This window comes from Syngnathoides biaculeatus, chromosome 15 (assembly GCF_019802595.1).
Source record: "Syngnathoides biaculeatus isolate LvHL_M chromosome 15, ASM1980259v1, whole genome shotgun sequence".
NCBI lineage: Eukaryota > Metazoa > Chordata > Actinopteri > Syngnathiformes > Syngnathidae > Syngnathoides > Syngnathoides biaculeatus.
In genome coordinates, this window is record NC_084654.1 from 20,127,173 (window position 1) to 20,146,409 (window position 19,237).

The 19,237-nt window shown below is 43.7% G+C and overlaps 1 protein-coding gene across 4 annotated transcripts; it reads left to right on the forward strand.

Annotated features, from left to right (window-relative positions):
- Positions 1 to 2,249: 2,249 nt before the first annotated feature.
- bmp4 (bone morphogenetic protein 4) lies at positions 2,250 to 18,602 on the forward strand. Of its 4 annotated transcripts, none has more exons than XM_061844301.1 (4): positions 2,250 to 2,535; positions 7,168 to 7,290; positions 7,684 to 8,051; positions 16,520 to 18,602. In XM_061844301.1, the coding sequence occupies exons 3-4, from the start codon at positions 7,691 to 7,693 to the stop codon at positions 17,374 to 17,376; spliced, it is 1,218 nt and encodes a 405-aa protein (XP_061700285.1). In that variant the 5' UTR covers positions 2,250 to 2,535; positions 7,168 to 7,290; positions 7,684 to 7,690; the 3' UTR covers positions 17,377 to 18,602. The 4 variants fall into 4 exon arrangements, with proteins under 4 accessions (XP_061700285.1, XP_061700283.1, XP_061700286.1 ...); XM_061844302.1 differs by lacking the exon at positions 2,250 to 2,535 and adding an exon at positions 2,871 to 2,995; XM_061844299.1 differs by having other exon boundaries at positions 7,168 to 8,051.
- The last annotated feature ends 635 nt before the right edge of the window (positions 18,603 to 19,237 follow it).

A 19,237-nucleotide genomic window follows, 5' to 3' on the forward strand; every position in this document is an offset into this window, starting at 1 on the left:
AGTTTTTGTATTGTTTCTTGCCAATTATTTGGACATCTTTAGCATGCTATTTTTCCTCATTAAAATCAATCCTGAATTTTTACAGTTTTTTTTATGAGGGAAGGTTGGAACGGATTAATGCGATTCACATTGGTTTTGATGGGAAAAGTTGATTTGTGATATGAATTTCTAAAAACAGCACTGTGCCCAAAAAAAAAAAAGTAAAATCTAAGTATAATTATTATATTGTTTCTTGCCAATTATTTGGACATCTTTAGCATGCGGGCACACCCCAGAGGTGGAAGGAAAACAAAAATCCCACCTGTCAGGTTGACTGAGATGTGTTGAAAATGAGAAAACTGAATAACGACATGAAAGTGGGCCAGAGGGTACTTGCTCATACCGTCTTGGTCCAGAACGCTTCCATGCCTTAATGGCTCCTCCGTCAGCATCGTCTCGCTCAGCAGTGCTTATTCAAGCTCCACAAGTGGAGCCAACAGCTGTAAATAATCTGCGACTTTCACACATCATCCTTCTGTTGTGATCGTTTGGGATCGGAGAAAGTATCTTTCTCTGGCCGACGGGGTCTTGTAAATCACCCGTGAGACTGGACTCGAAGGGTTGCGAGCAGGACTTTGAAAGAAATCAAATAATAAAAAAAAAAAAATCGGCTAATTTGCTAAATTGGCTCCAAAAGTTGGTTGACACAAAATTTCTGCATCGAGGCAATAAAAAATGTGCAATTTGAATTTCAATTTGGCCGCTGTATTTGTTGCACTTGGACCAATGCCAAAAATACATCAATTTGCTCAGCTGCTTATCCTCACGAGGGTCGCAGAAGAGCCAAAGCCAATCCCAGCTGTCATCAGCCAGCAGGCGGGGTACATCCTGAACCGGATGCCAGCCAATCGCAGGGCACGTGGAGACAAACAACAGTCGCATTCACAATCACACCTAGGGGCAATTTAGAGTCTCCAATTAATGTCGCATGTTTTTGGGATGTGGGAGGAAACCGGAGAGCCCGGAGAGAAACCCACGCAGGCACTGGGAGAACATGCAAACTCTACACAAGCGGGTCCGGGATTGAACCCGGGACCTCAGAACTGTGAGGCAGAGGCTCGAAGCCAGGAGGGTGTCAAACTCATTTTTCTCACGGGCCACATTGTAGTTCTGCTTTCCCTCAGAGAGCCATTATGACTGTGAAACAATAAAAATATGTGATCGTCTCATCATAAATAGAGCATCAATTTATGAACTAGTTTTGGAATCAGAAATCAAAGGTAACGTGTTTTTATTATGTCCGGGAACAAAAATGCTTGTAATATCTCAACTTTATCAGTTATGATCTATAACCATTTAAAACCCTTTCCGAGCAGGGGTTGTACATTTGCAACAAGTTTAATATTATCGAAAAAAAAATTTAAGTCCAGAGTATCATTTTCTGAAAGTATCAGATTTTTTTCTCTGTGCAAAATTTTATTTGGTCCAGAGAGGGTTAAAATAATTTTGGTACAGATTTTTTTACAAGAATCATGGAAATTGACACTCTCGATTTGGCTTCGTGGGCCACGTTAAATCATGTGGCGGGCCGGTTATGGCCCCGGGGCCTTGTGTTTGACACCTGTGCGCAAAGCAGTTGCTCCGCCGAATATGATATTTGCAAAAAAATTTGAAGGGTGTTGCTGTTCACTTGTGGCAGGGGTGTCAAGCACTTTTTTTAATGTGATGAAAAAGTCAGAAAGCTGCTATGACCATGAGCCCGTATAAGTACATTTTGAATTTGTACAATTATACATACACACAACAAATTGATCGGACAGCTAGTTTTGAAATATTTTGAAATGTTTTTTTTTTTCCCCAACTAATATTGAAAAACAAAAAACCAAAAAATTATCTTGCAATTTTCTCAACAGCATTCCGAGTTAATTTGTTATTCATTGTTTTTAATCCGTTCATTAATTTGTTAATAATTTGTCATTAAGATACATGAAGGATGAGTTGCTTTCGTGGGCCATGTAAAATAATGTGGTGGGCCGGATCTGGCCCCCGGACCACCAGTTTGACACCTGTCATTCTGGGGCGGGGGGGGGGGGGGTTTATTCAAGGTGTTCGAGACAGATGAGGGAGGAGGTGGGGGTTGCGAACGTAGGAGGGAGGCAGTATGGAAGAAAAAAGGGGGGAGAAGGAGGGGCAGGCATCTTGAAATTGGGCGGACACATAAAACGTGCTCGTGGCCTCGGATGCTGGCTCATTTCGGACACGTCCCCGCCGCGCACCGCCCTCGTCGTCTCCGCGTTCCCGTCCCACCCCGCGTCAGTCCCCTTCAGCCGAGGAGCGGCGCCGGCTGACCCGCTTCGGAGCTCCGCGCTCGCCGCTCGTTCGGAGCCACCTCGGAAGGGATTTATTGAGCCCCCGAAGACGCCGATTCACCCCCCCCCCCCCCACACCCATCCAGGCTCTCTTTTTACGACCTTAGCGTATCTTGCTGGACTTTATTACTGTATCACGTCCGTCTCTTGGTGCTGAACTGGTTTTGGACCTGGACCTCTACTGATGGTGAGTTTCGCTCCTGCGCTGACGCGTCCGCCGCGGTGAGGCGTTCACTGACCTCACCAACCTGTTGCGTTTTTTTTTTTTTTGGGTTGTTTGCCTTTTTAAGATTGACGTAAATACAAAACGGTGGTCAAATTTAACTTAAAAGTGAACGCTCCATATGACAACATGTGATTGTGACGTTACTCTGCTGTTTCACATGACGAACGAACTCATCCACTTTATTTTTCATGTATTTATTTATTTTGATGCACGGATTTATGTGCGTCATTAATCGTTCACATAACCCGTCCACGCGGCTTAAGATGTTGCCGAACATCTGCCCTTTTGTCAGCAACACTAATTATTACGTCACAAAACGTGGATGCATTTAAGGAGGCTTGTCGCGTGAGTTTGTGTCTAAAATGTCTCATTTTGAGTGGAAGAGGACAAATGGCACCCACGCACGCGTATAAGATGACGTGTAAGTTATAATAAGATCAGCGTGGGGTGAACCTGAACGTTTAGTGATGGATCGGTCCAGTATTGATCAAATAAGGACTACTTATTGCTTTGTGGGGTGTTTTGTTTTTTATTGTAAAAGTATTGATGAGTATTCTTTTCAATCTTAAGTCTAGCAGTATATTTTTTTTAAAGTTTTCTACATTCCTTTTTTTGTCTTTGTTCAAAAATACCTGAGTATTAAGGCATAAAACATTATTTTTCCTGAATTTAGGAGTAATATATTGTTGAGCATTTTGTAATTCTTTGTTTTCTAATTATAGGGTTTTTTTCAAAGTGGCAAAATAAAATTATTTTGATTTTTTTTTCAATTATTGAAAATAAAAACATGAAGTTTTTTATTTTTCTTTTTTTTAAAGAATTATTCCCTTCCATTTCTGCTAGCCTGTTATTGCTACTAGAATTGCTTTTTTGGGGGGGGGGGGCATTTTTAGTTATCGCCTCTGCAATTCCGTGTTATGCAATCCATCTTATTTTGTAGTTTTAGAGCAGGGTTGTCATATATATATATATATTTTTTTTTTCACAAATATAGAACAGCCCAAAAACCAAAATGGCCCCAGCGAGGCAAACTCGGTGCATTTTTTCCCCCGAAGTTTCACTCGTGACTTCAGCCAATCAAATCAATCAATCAATTGTGTCATAGTCATGAAATATGATTGAACATTGCTTGAGCGTCTAAAATCAATCAACTTTTGCTTCGTTGGCTGCGATCTGCAAGGCAAAAAAGCAGCAAACCAATAAACAACCACATCAAAGCCTTTGATATTTCCCTTTGATGTGAAAACTTAAAAACATTTTCTCCTTTGATGTCAAGTTGCCATTAAAATAAAATAGCAAAAAAAAAAAAAAAAAAAACGACCAAGCGACCCGCTAGCTCGATCGGACCACAGCAGAAGCATCCGATATCCGCGGGCCGTCGCGAGCCGCCTCTGCTCCCGTGACTGGAAACCAATCAGGGGACAACTGAAACGATAAAAAAAATGGCTGGCTTCCGATTGGTCGGTTTGCACTCACCGACCCAACCCCTTGCGAATCAAATTCCTCAACAAACGCGTTATCTCGGCTTCAGGAAGCCCCCCCCCCCCCCCCCCCCGGGTGGGGGTCCCGATTGCGCCCCTGCTCTTGTGTTTTTTTTGTTGTTGCAAAATGTCTTCCCCTGGGCCTGCTGCGCTGATCTCATATTCATGATAATAATTGCACTATGAAAATCGTCAATAAAACGTCATAGGAGCCCGAGCACCTGATGATCTTGCGTCATGACTTTGCTAACAGTTACAAGATGTTTAGTTGTGGTCGCGATGTTTTCAATTCCTTTAATGATGGGAGAGGTCTCCGTCTCTCTCTCTCGACACCGATGTCCACGCACACACTCGGCGGGTAAACCGACCCGATCGTGGTCCGGGCCGTCCTCGCTCACTCGAGTCCAGTCGTGCATTAGCCGCCGATTTCCCGTCCGTGCGCGGGTGAGGGATTGCGTGTCGGGACCGAGCGAGCGCAGGGGTTCAATCGCGGGTCAAAGTCAAATGAAAAATAATTTTAAAAAAAGTATCCTCGAATGTACCAGCGGTACCCTTGACTTAATGAGGTTCATCGGTTCGGTGACCAAGCTCGTAACGTCATTCGCGCAATATCCCCCGTTTAAACGATTCCGTTGAATCCTACAAAAAGCACAGAAAACTACACTAATGGTGTAGTGGTACACACGCCTGCCTTTGGCGCGGGCAGCGTGGGATCGATTCCCACTCTGTGATGGCGTCGATATCCGCCCGGCGACCAGTTCCGCGTGTAATCCGCCTTTTGCCCGAAGCTAGCCGGGATAGGCTCTCGCTTTCCTGCAACCCTTGTGAGGATAAGCGGCTCAGATAACGACATGGCATGACATAAACCGTGAGTACTGTCCATGAGGGACAAGCCGGAAGTTAGAAAAACAAACTTGTGGCCCTATGAAGGGGTGTGGCCTATTTAGTGACATCACAAATATGGCCGGTTCATCTGTCGATGCTCCTCATTTGGCTAAAATTTGATCGGCGACAATGAGGGTGTGAATTCAATTTTTACTGACAACATTAACCGCCCACGAAAAAAATGCCATTTTAAATCCACCAAATGACAAGTCTTGAAAAACCAAACTTGGGGGACTTGTAAGTCGACATAACACTGAATGCTGTCAATCACAAAGCTTAAAAACATACATGAGATTTTCATCCATCTACGTTTTTTTAAACTCGATAAACTATGCACTTTAAAAAACAATCAAGTGCTCATTTTCATGCAGACGATTTGCTTTCAGCATTTTATTTTTTGTATAATTGGCCGCCAGTTTTGTGCAAGAACAAGAACGGGGCAAAATTAGCTCCAAAGCATGAACATTAATCTTTTTTTAAGTTTCAGACTCCGATAACAACGCTCATCCGCCGCTTCAAACACTTTCTATGGCTTCGGCGTCCAAAATGATGACCGAACACCGACGTCACTCTCGAGCGTAAACTTAATAAACACTTTTACGATTGTGATTCAACACTGCGGTGCGTTTAATGACCAAGAAAAAAAAAAAAAAAAAAGAGAGAAACACACCCAAGCCAACACTGCTTTTCTCCTCGGTGCCAGACAGTGTTATGTGTAATAAATCAAGACGAGTATTCCACCTTACGACATAATTTCACGCGTGTTGCCTCACTTGACAAGTCTATTAATACCGGAGCGGATTTGTTTTCACGCTTTCTCTCGGAGAGAGGCCCTGTTCCGAGAAGTGTCGCGCTTTTGATTAAAGACCTCGCCTGGAGCTGCGCGTTGAAGTTCCAACTTAGAACGATCGTGCCGCCGACCGACGCTATGCTAACTTTTGGAAACAGCGCAGCATGGCACCGGCGAGAAACGGTGGAAAATAGAAGCGATTTGTTCCGGCAAAAGGCTGATTTCCGTATTGCCGAGGTGACAATTCTCCGTAGGGCGCCGACAAGTCCAGCGGTTTTGGTATCGTACCGTTTCTGTACAGAATGGATCAGTTGTTGAAAGGAAATGAAACTCTGCACTGAAGGAAACCAAACTTTGCTGATCAGTGGATTAGTGTACCGTATGTTCCTGGTCTGGAAGAGCTTAGAAGGTTGGATGTGCTTATCTGGAACAACTCGAATCTTGTTTTGATTTAAAAATAACTAAATGAAAATAAACTAAAGAGGTCGCAAGGGTGGACGACTTCAAATACTTTGGGTCAACAATCCAGACCGATGGTGAGTGTGGTAAGGAAGTGAAGAAACAGGTCCAAGCGGGTTAGAACAGTTGGCAGAGGGTGTCTGGTGTTCTATGTGACGGGAAGGGCAAAGTTTATAAAACAGTGGTGAGGGCAGACATGATCTTCAGATTAGAGACGGTGGTACTGAAGAGACAACAGGAACCAGAACTGGAGGTGGCAGAAATGAAGATGTTGAGGTTCTAGCTTGGACTGAGCAGGTCAGATAGGATTAGATATGAGATCATCAGAGGGGTAGCCAAAGTTTGGGTTTTTTGGAGACGAGGTTCGAGAGGGCAGACTTGGATGGTTTGGACATGTCCAGATGTGAGAGAGTTGAATATATTGGTAGAAGGGTGCTGAGGATGGAGCTCTCAAGGAAGAGAGAGCGAGAGGAAGACCGAAGAACAGGTTTATGAATGTTGTGAGGGACAAACCGAAAGAAGAAGAATATTGGCGTCTTGCCGGAACAGGAACCTGCTCACAACCTTGTACAAAACAGGATCATTTTATCTCTCCATTTCACGATCATGTAAAGCCGCTTGGCCTATTTTCTGCTGGAACAGGCCTATGACTCAGTTTTGAAGTACTTCCTAGTACCAGTTGTGGCGTACTTCCTGGAAGTCAACAACCTCTATCTTTAAGCATCAGGTGCAGATGAGATTTGTTCAAATTGTTTGCTTTTTAGCGACGTGCAGGTCATCATTAGCTCAATATCATTCGCAGTTGGGTCAGCGCTAAGCAGGAACAGTAACACCAAAAATGTGTCACAAATTGGAAAGTTTTTATCTCTGCATTTTCACACACACACAGACACACACACACACACACAAAAATTGAGACAAATCGTGTTTGCAATCTTCTAATGATGTTCATCAATGCTTTGTATGTGTCTTTTCCAGGAACAGGCTCACTCCTACGTTCTCCCGCAGCCGCCCAACGCCACCTAACATTTCCTGGAAGAACGTGTCCGCGGCCTGCTCCCAACAAACATGGACTGTTTTCCCATGCTTTATTTTCTGTCGGTAAGTGACTGGCATGTGACTTTTAAAGCGCGGATAAAATCCCATTTCCAGTTTGAAAACTGGCCCTCGGTCTTAGCTTATTTAGCCTCAAATGGAGGGGAAAGGAAGGTGATCCATCAAATTCAGTTTTTCATCTATAGGATCAAATATTTTCGAAATAATGCTTTTGTGAGTGTATCAGAACGTTGAGGCGGACTGCATGCCCGTCCAATTTGGTCTCCGGTTTGAAGTGTGTCACCAAAGACCACATGCAAGTGATCTGAGAGGGTCTTCTTTCCTGTCAACACGCCAGACCGGATCATTAAGTGCAATTCGCGGGCCGGTTATGAAATCTCGTCTCCGGGTGTGTGTCAAAAGTTCAATTTCCATTCTTGTGACCTGTGTCCCAATCAGAGACATCATGATTCCTGGTAATCGAATGCTGATGGTCCTTTTCATATGCCAAGTCCTGCTGGGAGAGAGCAACCATGCCAGTCTGATACCTGAAGAAGGGAAAAAGAAAGTGCCGGGCCTGCAGGGTCGTTCGGACGCCCGGAGCCATGAACTGCTGCGGGACTTCGAGGCCACCCTGCTGCACATGTTCGGCCTCAAGAGGCGGCCCCGGCCCAGCCGTTCGGCCGGCGTGCCGCGCTACATGCTGGACCTGTACCGGCTGCAGTCCGGGGAGGGAGACGAGTCCGGCGGCGGCGGCGAATTCGCCTTCGAGTACCCGGAAAAGTCGGCCAGCCGGGCCAACACCGTGAGGGGCTTCCACCATGAAGGTAAGGACGGAAAAATGATTGGAAGTGGAGATTGTTGGATTCCCTCAAAATATTAAAAGGAGTAATGAAAACTTGACCCATCTCACTATTAACTACAAATTTTTGGGAAGCGGTCACCAAACGCTGCCTTGACGAGCTGCGAAAAAAACTCTCAAGAGCCTCGCTGGACTTAAGTGTTTGGTCAGTAGCCGGAGGGGGAAAAAAAGCATAACTTCATATTAAGCGCTTTCCATGGCTAACCGCACCCAGCAGACAAGCAGCCTTCCAGCTTCGGAGGAAATAGCCTCTGCCTCATCTTTCATATCTACGTCCAAAATTTGGGGATCTGTATCATTTTGCAAAAAAGTTGCTCAATCTTTTTTTCCCAAAAATCTCCAAATGCTGCATTTTGTTTCTTCTTACTTTTTCCAAAACAAAAAGGTGCTTGCAGCCATCCGTTTTCTTGGCCGCTTATCCTCACGAGGGTCGCGGGGAGCGCTGGAGCCGAGCCCAGCTGTCAACGGGCGGGAGGCGGGGTACACCCCGAACTGGTCGCCAGCCAATCGCAGGGCACATGGAGACAAAGAGCCGCACTCACAATCGCACCTAGGGACAATTCAGGGCAGGGGTGTCAAAGTCAATTTTCTCGCAGGCCACATTGTTGTTCCCCTTTCCCTCAGAGGGTCGTTATGGCTGTGGTGCTAAAATATTTCATCATCTCATCATATTTACATCATCAATTTATGAACTCATTTTTGGAATCAGATATCAAGGGTAATGTGTGTTTTTCAACTTTTCACGTTTGGTGACACAAAAATGCTTGTAATTTCTCAACTTTTCTCATTCATGATGTATGACAATTTTAAATTTTGGTCCAGATGTTACGAGAATCATGGAAATTGACACTCTTGATTTGGCGTTGCGGGCCACATAAAACCATGCGGCGGGCCGGATCTGGCCCCCGGGCCTTGAGTCTGACACCTGTGAAGGCCTAAAACTTTTCATTTGTTGTTAAATTGATTGCATTATTTTGCTTATTTGAGAATCTTTTATTTATTGGAGAATTTTAATGGTAGTATCCATCCATTTTCTTTGTCGCTTATCCTCACAAGGGTCGCGGGGCGCGCCGGAGCCTATCCCAGCTGTCAACGGGCGGGAGGCGGGGTACCCTCCGAACTGGTTCCCAGCCAATCGCAGGGCACATAGAGACAAAGAGCCGCACTCACAATCGCACCTCGGGACAATTTAGAGCAGGGGTGTCAAAGTCATTTTTCTCACAGGCCACATTGTTGTTCCGGTTGTTATGACTGTGGAACAAAAATATTTCACCATCTCATCATATTTACATCATCAATTTATGAACTCGTTTTGGAATCCGAAATCAAGGGTAATGTGTGTTTTTCAACTTTTCATGTTTGGTGACACAAAAATAATAATGTAATAATAATAATGTAATATGTCACCTTTGTCATTCACGATATACGACAATTTGAAATTTTGGTACAGATTTTTACGAGAATCATGGAAATTGACACTCTGGATTTGGCGTTGCGGGCCACGTAAAATCATGCGGCGGGCCAGATCTGGCCCCCAGGCCTTGAAGTTTGACCCCTGTGGAGGCCTAAAACTACATTTAAAAAAATGTTCAGTTGTTTACATTGTTTTGCTTATTTGAGAATCTTAATGGTACTATCCATCCATCCATCCATCCATCCATCCATCCATCCATTTTCTTCACCGCTTATCCTCTCTTTCAATTATTGAATTTATTCTTTTCCAGTTGCCACAAAAGAAATTATAGTTCCCGTTTTGTATTCCATCCATCCATCCATCCATTTTCTTAGCCGCTTATCCTCACAAGGGTCGGGGGGGCGTGCCGGAGCCTATCCCAGCTGTCAACGGGGAGGAGGCAGGGTACACCCTCAACCGGTCGCAGGGCACATGGAGAGGAACAACAGTCGCATTCACAATCACACCTCGGGGCAATTTAGAGTGTGGAATTAATGTCGCATTTTTTTTTGGGATGCGGGAGGAAACCCACGCGGGCATGGGGGAGACCATGCGAACACCACGCAGGCGGGGCCGGGATCGAACCCGTGTCCTCAGAACTGCGAGGCCGACGCTTTACCAGCTGATCCACCTGTTAAGGTTCAGTCCATTTTAAATAGTTCATATCCTGTTTTACATCATTAAAATAATTTCATCATGAGAATGTAGTAAAATCATGAAACTTTGAGGTCAAATATTTCCGCTTGCACACATACCAGTAATTTTTTTTTAAATATATAATTTTTTCAATTGGATGTAAGTGATTTTGGCTTCACACCAGATTTTAATGTGAAAGTCGCTAAACGCTGCCAGATGAGCAAAATTTGCTTGAAAAAAAAAAAAAAACTTTTAAGAGCCTCATTGGACTAAAGTGTTTGGTTAACATCTTCAGAAAACCAAAAAAAAAAAGCAAAAAAAAAAAAAAGCATACATTCATATTACCGACGTCTACGTCCGACCACATCCTGCAGGGAGCAACTCGGAAAACTGGATCGCGACTCTCCAGTTTATGTGGAGATGGGCTTTTTTGGACCCAAAAAAAAAAAAAAAAAAAAAGACATTCTTTAACGTGCAATTATCTTTAATGCTACTCTGCCGCGTTCTAAATAAAGATGGCCACTGCTAACAATGTGGGTGCCCGAGAGCCGAAGGATGGAAAAAAGTGCCTCAGAGTGGAGCGCGACGCGGGGGTGGGAAGGTGGGCGGGACGTCGTTGCGCTGACCCGGCCCGGCGGATTTCGATTCATGTTGAAGGAACCTGCGGTCGACTGATCTGCTGGAGGTAAAACTGCGGTTGGAAAGCCTGAAACCGGTCGGGTAAAATCTTCAAGGGTCACTGAACCGGAGTCTGTGTGTGAGGGGGGAGAGAGACACAATTTGCATTTGGAAACGTCCCTTTTCGGTCCTGTGAAACTCGCTTGAAAGTTGGTGGGCAAAAAAAATAAAATAAACAAGTCAAACAATCAGCGTTTAAATATATAATATATAATATGTACGTCGTGCAAGATTGTCGGTTGAAGGTGTGCTTCGCTGCCTCCTAAAATGTGCTTTTCGTTGCGCGTCGATTGGATAAGTCTACCTCACAGGTGTCAAACTTGAGGCCCGGGGGCCAGATTCGGCCCACTGCATGATTTTACATGGCCCGCGGAGGCAAATCATGTGTATCAACTTCCACGATTTCATGTTTTGTTTTGTGTTTTGTTCAACTCTGGACAAAAATTTCAAATTGTCCTATCATAAATGATATTACAAGCATTTTTGTGTTACCAAACAACAATACAGTACAGCGTCGGTTCTCGAACGTCCCCGTTTTCAAACAAGAATTTCGAGATCTTTTTTTTGCTTCTGTTTTCGAACGAAAATCGGTACTCGAACGCCCCCAACCAAACCCGGAAATATCAGAACACGCGCGGCCCGACCAGCTGACCCACCCACAACGCACTTTGTTCTTGTAAATTCAAATGAACCCCCGGAAAAAAACGGAAATAAAACTCGCTCGGCGGATGATTCGGTTTTTGAACCGCCTTCTACAACGGATTGTGGTCGAGAACCGAGGCTCTACTGTAGTCGGAAAAACCCATTACCCTTGATGTCTGATTCCAAAACTAGTTCATAAATTTCATGTGTAAATATGATGACGCGGTTAAAGATTTTTAGCGTTTCGCAGCCCTAGCGGCCATTTTGAGGGAAACCCCAAGTACAATGTGCCCCGCGACAAAAATGAGTTTGACACCCCTGGTCTACCTGCTCATCTATGAATTCATAAATTTGTACATGGAAGTGTAGGAGGTAAATTATGTATCAAAAATATGAATCTCCTTGTCTAGGGCAGGCCTCTGGTCTATTTATAGAAAGTAAGTTCAAAGCATGCGTATCTTTAGTTGAATACATTTTTTTGTTGTTGTTGAACATTTTTTTACATTTTACTTTATCAGGTAAAAAACTGTCAGATTTGTCATTTTTTTTCCAATAAAAGTAAAAAATGTCTGCTTTTCATTGGACACGGACAAATCTTAACCGACTGTTTGAAGTTCAATTAACGTAAAAAGGTCATGTATGAATAAATAAACCTCAACATATAAGTATAAAATATTGTTTTTTGAAGCGCCGGCCGCCTAAAATTGATGAAAAGATAAAGTACCACTGCAGAAAAAAATGTTGGTATACTTTTTAAATACATAAAGGCCAAATTTATTTAATTTATTCTGTATACTTGCGAATTTGTATACATATACAATGCAGTGAATGATGAAGTTAACTTGATGAGCACTTGAGTTTATTAAGGAGATACAATCCATATTTGGTTGATAAATAAAAGGTTCCCCCTTTTATTTATCACCAATTGAAAAAAAATTGCTTTTCATTGGAATTTGACAAGATTTGTCATGTACGTGGAAAATTGAGCGATAATTGAGCACTTATAAAGTCTTGCACGGTCGTCTATAGAATCTGATTTTCGATTTCTATTTTAAAGGTTCCAGCATCTTAAAAAGGTCACATATTTATTATAAATTTATGATAAAATGAGCTTTGAAGTTGTGAGCCACTTCTTAAATATGGACACAGATAATGAGCTACTCTATCAAAAGGTATGCTAATTTCTGCGCAAATAAATCACGTACTCAACTATTCGTACAGGGGTGTCAAATTCATTTTTCTCAGGGGCCACATTGTTGTTCCGGTTTCCCTTAGAGGGCCGTTATGACTGTGGAACAAAAATATGTAACCATCTCATAATATTTACATCATCAATTTATTTTGGAATCAGAAATCAAGGATAATTTTTTTTCAACTATTCATGTTTGGTACCGCAAAAATGCTTGTAATATCGCAACTCTGTCATTTATGATGTATAACAATATGACATTTTGGTACAGATTTGAACAAGAATCACGGAAGTTGACGTTCATGAGTTGCCTTCGCGGGCCACATAAAATCATGCGGCGGGCCGGATCTGGGCCCCGGGCCTTGACTTTGACACCTGTGTACTAGACCCACCAGGTGATAAAAAAAAAAAAAATTGCCGTGGCAGTTGATGGGTTTCTTAGTCAGTTCATTATTTAGGTAGTTAGTCATGTAGTTTGTTTGCTAGGTGGTCACTTAGTTGCTGAGTTTGTCGGGCAGTCATCAAATATTTAATCAGTCCCCGAGTCACTAAGTCTGGTATCCGGCCAGTCAATCAGTTCCCAAGTTGTTGACTTTGTCAGTCGGTAAGTCAGTCTGTCAGTGAGTTAGTATTTAGTCATTCAGTTGGTTACCCAATAAATCAGTCCGTGAGTTTGTGAGTTTGGATAGTCATTCAGTTGGTTTGTTAGTCGGTTGCTTGGTTAGCTCGTTGCTTAGCTATCATGTGTTGCAGTGGGCCCCCACTTTATAAGTCCCATTACAGCCGCCCATCAGACTGGAGGTTCCCTTTTGACCATATTGTGATTTTTTTTTTTTTTACAAGAATCATGGAAATTGACACTCTAGATTTGGCTTCGCGGGCCACATAAAATCACGTGGCGGGCCAGATCTGGCCCCCGGGCCTTGAGTTTGACACCTGTTTATTAGTATAACTATACAGAAAATGAACAGTCGGGTAAACATGATGTTTAGTTTAAAAAGAAATTGAATTCCGAGTTGAACGGACTTCTTGGTCGTCAGGTACAAGTAGCTGTACATGTGATACAATGTACTGTATGTGTAAGTACGACATACAGTATGTAAGAAGAGATTCTACTGCCCGGTACAAGAATATAACCTTCCAATTTTTTTTAATTTTTTTTTATTTTTTTCTTTCCCCCAAGGAGCTAAACTATGTTAATCATACGCTTGGAGCTCTTTTGAGTGGGAGTTTCGGGTCTCAGTCATTGTGCGAGTCGCTTGACGTTTTACATTTTCATCCGTCCACCGCGAACGTTTGACTCAGCTGGCTTGCATCGAATAATATATACACGCACATATAAAAAAAAAACAATCAATAAATTGATGAATGTATCTCGGGCTACCAAAACGGCTGCGCGGCGCTCATCAGAACCGCAGCGGGTTTTAATAATGAGAACCACCTGGGCAAGATTAGGGTCGGGTGTGAAATAACAGGGGTGGGATTGAGCAGGAAAATAGTAGACAACATTCCTCCACCCCCAGCCCCGCCTCAACAATGGCCATCTCGCTAGAAATCTGCATCGCGAGCGCGGAACAGGGAGCCTCCACTGTGTTTATACCGTAGTTGCGGTACGCTAATCACCACCCTCCCCTTGGACGCGTGTTTTCGCCGCTCCGAGAAAGGTGAATGAGTCCACGGGATGCGGGAAAACAGAGATCCGATTGAGGACTTTTAATTCATTCTGGTGACCAAGACCGGAACGCAATTTCGCCAATAATTAAATTTGAGGTGCTTTTGATTCGTTGAGATGTAGAATTTGAAAAGCTGATATTAAAAATAGGGCGAAGGGTACGTTCGTGGCGATTCTCGATCACTTTGTAATGGAAAATACGACATTGATTTTTCTTCTTTGGTAGTTGCCAACCACTTACACAGCTTATTACCGCCACCTAGCGGTCTGGAGTGGAACATTAGCAAAGCTAACGTCGTGATTTTTCAAGCAAGTTCCGGTTTATTTCTTAAACCTTCATCGTAGAAAGTTAGCGCACATCAGCCACTTCCTGTTTTTCTGTTGTCAGTCATTTTTATAACGTACAACTGTACAACAAATGACTGTGGATTGAAGAGGCTGACAGACAAGTGACATACCAGTGGAAGCAATTTGGAGAGGTCGCTGCGGAGTTTTTGACCAACTTATTCAATAGAATACTAGCAGGAGAGAAGATACCAGAAGAATTGAGGCAAAGTGTACTAGTTCCCATTTTGAAAAACAATGGCAATGTTCAGAACTGTGGAAACTACATGGGAATAAAGATGATGAGCCTCACAATGAAGTTATGGGAAAGAGTAGTATTGGCTAGACTCAGGTCAGAAGTAAGTATTTGCGAGCAACAGTATGGTTTCATGCCTAGAAAGAGTACCACAGATGCATTATTTGCCTTGAGGATGCTCGTGGAAAAGTACAGAGAAGATCAGAAGGAGCTACGTTGTGTCTTTGTGGGTCTAGAGAAAGCCAATGACAGAGTACCAAGGGAGGAACTGTGGTACTGCATGCACAAGTCTGGTGTGGCGGAGAAATATTAGTAGAGGACTAGTACAGGACATGTATGAGGACAGCAGAACAGCGGTGAGAATTGCCGTAGGTGTGTCGGAAGAATTTAAAGTGGAGGTGGGACTGCATCAGGGATCCGGTCTGAGCCCCTTCCTGTTTGCAGTGGTTAATGTTAGTTAATGACTGACAGATGAGGTTCTGTTACTTCCTAAACTTTTAGCAACAACAGAACAACTTTAAAAGACGTCTCCGTTGGGACCGGGCCCTGGAAAGATTAACGGATTCCCCCCAAAAAGTTGAATATCATTTTGAACACATTTTCTAACATTACCCTTAATAAGTGGCTTAAAGATGATTTGATTTTCTGTTTAAATGCATTAAGTGCACACACGGAGCTGAGATTCGATTACTTCCTCCGCAAAGTCTCAGGTTCTCATTGCTTGTCTCTCAGTCGAGATATTTCACTTCAACATAATTCCTTGCTCCTAGTGGACTACTTTGACACCATCACGTGGCACTATGGAGTTTCAAAACGACCACATGAATGCAAATAGGTGAGTTTTTATGATAATAGCGACATAAAGGTTGTACAAAACACTAATAGGTCTATTTGTAAAAAGCAAACCGCAAATTGGCAGGATTACTGTTATTTCGTTGGATTATTAAATGTATAATTAACTAGCAAGTCCTCCATATTATTATTATTTTTTTGTTTGGTTGTTTTTTTTTTCCTGGAAAAAAAAAATGGAGACTGTGTTCATTCATTTCTTGAATACTACAAAGTCACACGGGGACTAGTGAGTCAAGTTTGAGTCCCTCGCTAAGCCACGCTCCGCATTTCGAGGACGGAAGAAATTTAATTGTCATACCAAGGCAGATTTACATGATATGGCACGAAATTTGATACTCGAGGTCCCGCATTAGCCCAATAAATCCAGAGACTTGGGAAACATTAATGGAATAATACAATAAAACAGGAAGTCGCTGATGGTGCCGCGGTACATCCGCCTGACTTTTGTGCGGGCAACCCGAAATCCAACACCCCTCCCACCCTTGTGAGCATCGGAGTCTTGGGGTATGGACGGAAAATAAGATAAATAAAATCAAAAAATGCTTTGCAGCAGAAATATAAACGGAAGAGGATTAATTTGCACGTGATATTTACACAGTCAATTCATTTGAATGGGGTATATTTGATTTGACTGAATTGTGTTATGAACTGGATCAGAGAACCAATTAAACTTGTAAGTACTGCACTTTTCCAATCAAATACTAACAATGTTTCTTCCGGTTGCCTTTCAGAGCACATGGAGCGAGTGCACGAGTTGGATGACGGTGAGGCCGCGCCCTTCCGCTTCCTGTTCAACCTCAGCAGCATTCCCGAGGACGAGCTGCTCTCCTCGGCCGAACTGCGCCTCTACCGACGGCAGGTAGCCGAGGCGGGCGGCGACGACGACGACAACGCCAACGCGGGCCTCCAACGGATCAACGTGTACGAGGTGCTGAAGGCCCCGCGGCCGGGTCAACTCATCACGCAGCTCCTGGACACGCGACTAGTGCGGCACAACACGTCTCGCTGGGAGAGCTTCGACGTCAGCCCCGCCGTGCTGCGCTGGACTCGCGAGCGCCGCCCCAACCACGGCTTAGCCGTGGAGGTCCAGCACCTGGACAAGACGCCGCGGCGCCGGGGCGAGCACGTCCGCGTCAGCCGCTCGCTCGGCCGGGAGCCCGGCGAGGACTGGGACCAGCTGCGCCCCCTCTTGGTGACGTTCGGCCACGACGGCAAAGGTCACCCGTTGACCAAGCGGACCAAGCGCAGCCCCAAGCAGCGAGGGCGCAAGCGCAACCGCAACTGCCGGCGCCACGCGCTCTACGTCGACTTCAGCGACGTGGGCTGGAACGACTGGATAGTGGCGCCCCCCGGCTACCAGGCCTACTACTGCCACGGGGAGTGCCCCTTCCCGCTGGCGGACCACCTCAACTCCACCAACCACGCCATTGTCCAGACACTGGTGAACTCTGTGAACAACAACATTCCGAAGGCCTGCTGCGTGCCCACGGAGCTCAGCGCCATCTCCATGCTCTACCTGGACGAACACGATAAGGTGGTGTTGAAAAACTACCAGGAAATGGTGGTGGAGGGCTGCGGCTGCCGCTGAACCGCCAGCTAAAAACCGGACTTTACGGATTCGGACAAAAACAACTCTCTAAAAAAAAAAAAAAAAAAAAGATCTTTTCTTAAAAATTTCACTTGGACCCTTATTTATAACTTCTACACGGAGGTGTACTTTTGTTTCACTCTTTTTTTTGGTTGTTGTTCCTTTGATAATATGATCATATATTTTGACAAAATATATAAATATATATATTTATATCAACATGTTAAAAAATTAATTGAGTCCTTATTTTAAACATGGAGAAAAAAAAAGCTGTACAACTTTTCATCATGTACATTAGATTGTATACATTTTTTATTGATAAAATAGTAAAGATGAAAAAAAGAATTTTAAGAATTTTAATATTTATTTCTCTCACCCTCATATACATTGTTTCTCCCCAAAGAACAACACTTTATGAATCATAGAAGACCCATATTAGGATACTACAATGAAAATCTCCAATTATTTTGTGCAAAAAGAGTAAAATATATTGTCGCACGAGTCCCCAGATTTGGTGAATTTTGATTGAATACACAAAGGAGTTAGTTTTTGCTACGTTTCTGATTTGAAAAAAATGACATATCTGGAGATAGAAACTTGTTTTTACCTTTGTACTGCGACAATATATTGGCATAAAGTCAGCGTATACTGTACACGAATAAATGCTAAGAAAGAAAAGAACAAATCAAAAAACCAAGAAATTGTGTGCCTGCTTGATGATCAATAGCTTCCAGTTTACTTTGACCATGGGATACTAGTGCTTGGATTCAGGAAAAGAAAAAAAAAAACGTAAATTCTCACTTTATTGGTCGACTAAAATTTTAAAAAAGTATCAGAAAACTAATACAACATTACGAGCATTTGCACGGCAGGCTTGTTCCGACGTATCGTTAAGGGGTTTCATTTCACGCAGTCTCTGGCTTATTTACTTCTCCCAAAATATTTATTTATTATTCTTTTTTTTTTTCCTATTTCCTCGCCACTTTTCAACAATTTGCAAAGCCCCTAAAGCTGTTTTTCCCTCCTTGCCGTCTTGCCAATTGCCGTGACAGACGGTTTAAATCCGTTTCAAAGGCGGTAGCGGGCCTTTCGTTAGGCTGCCCATTGTTCTCCCCATTTCACTTTAATGTCAATTAGGCTAACATGTGCTGGGACATTCACTAATCCAATTGCAAGCGGGGCTGCGGGTGAGGGTGAGTCTATGCACCTCCCCCCCGACGTGGGGGGGGGGGGGGGGGGGGGGGCATGATTGCCGGCGATGTGTCCCGGGCTGACGAAGAATCAAAAGGTTAGACGCTCTGTCTCCTGTCTTTGTCTCGTGCCGGCAACAGCGAAGACGCCTGTCTCCGACCGGTGCCCCCGCCACACAATGGCCCTCGACATTGCTTATTTACAAGCCCGGCGGCCGGCCCAAATTATATGATAATGTTTGGAGAGAGCCTCTCCTTTGAACTGCTGCTGGAAACGGGGGGGGGGTTTAATGGGGTTTGGGTGTGTGTGTAGGGGGGGGGGGTGAGAGACACACCGCCAGCAGCTCTGAATTGTTTTGAAGAGGGTCGCGTACATCGTGTCATAGGCCACCGCGGCACTTTGTTTTGATCACCGCCTGAAGCCAGTTTCACCACTCATTGAAATGCTTGAGAATTCAATAGTCGATACAAATCATTTTTTGCATAATTACCATTAATATGACTATTTTAAAACACACACCAACACACTGGTGAAATGCAAATAAGAGTAAGGAAATCCCATTATTAATGCAATGAAAATAATTGTCAGTATCAAGTATCTCGAAATGTTATTATTTTGACTTAGCTTTATTTTGTCTCCCGCCGCGCACACACATCTAATTTTTGTTTGC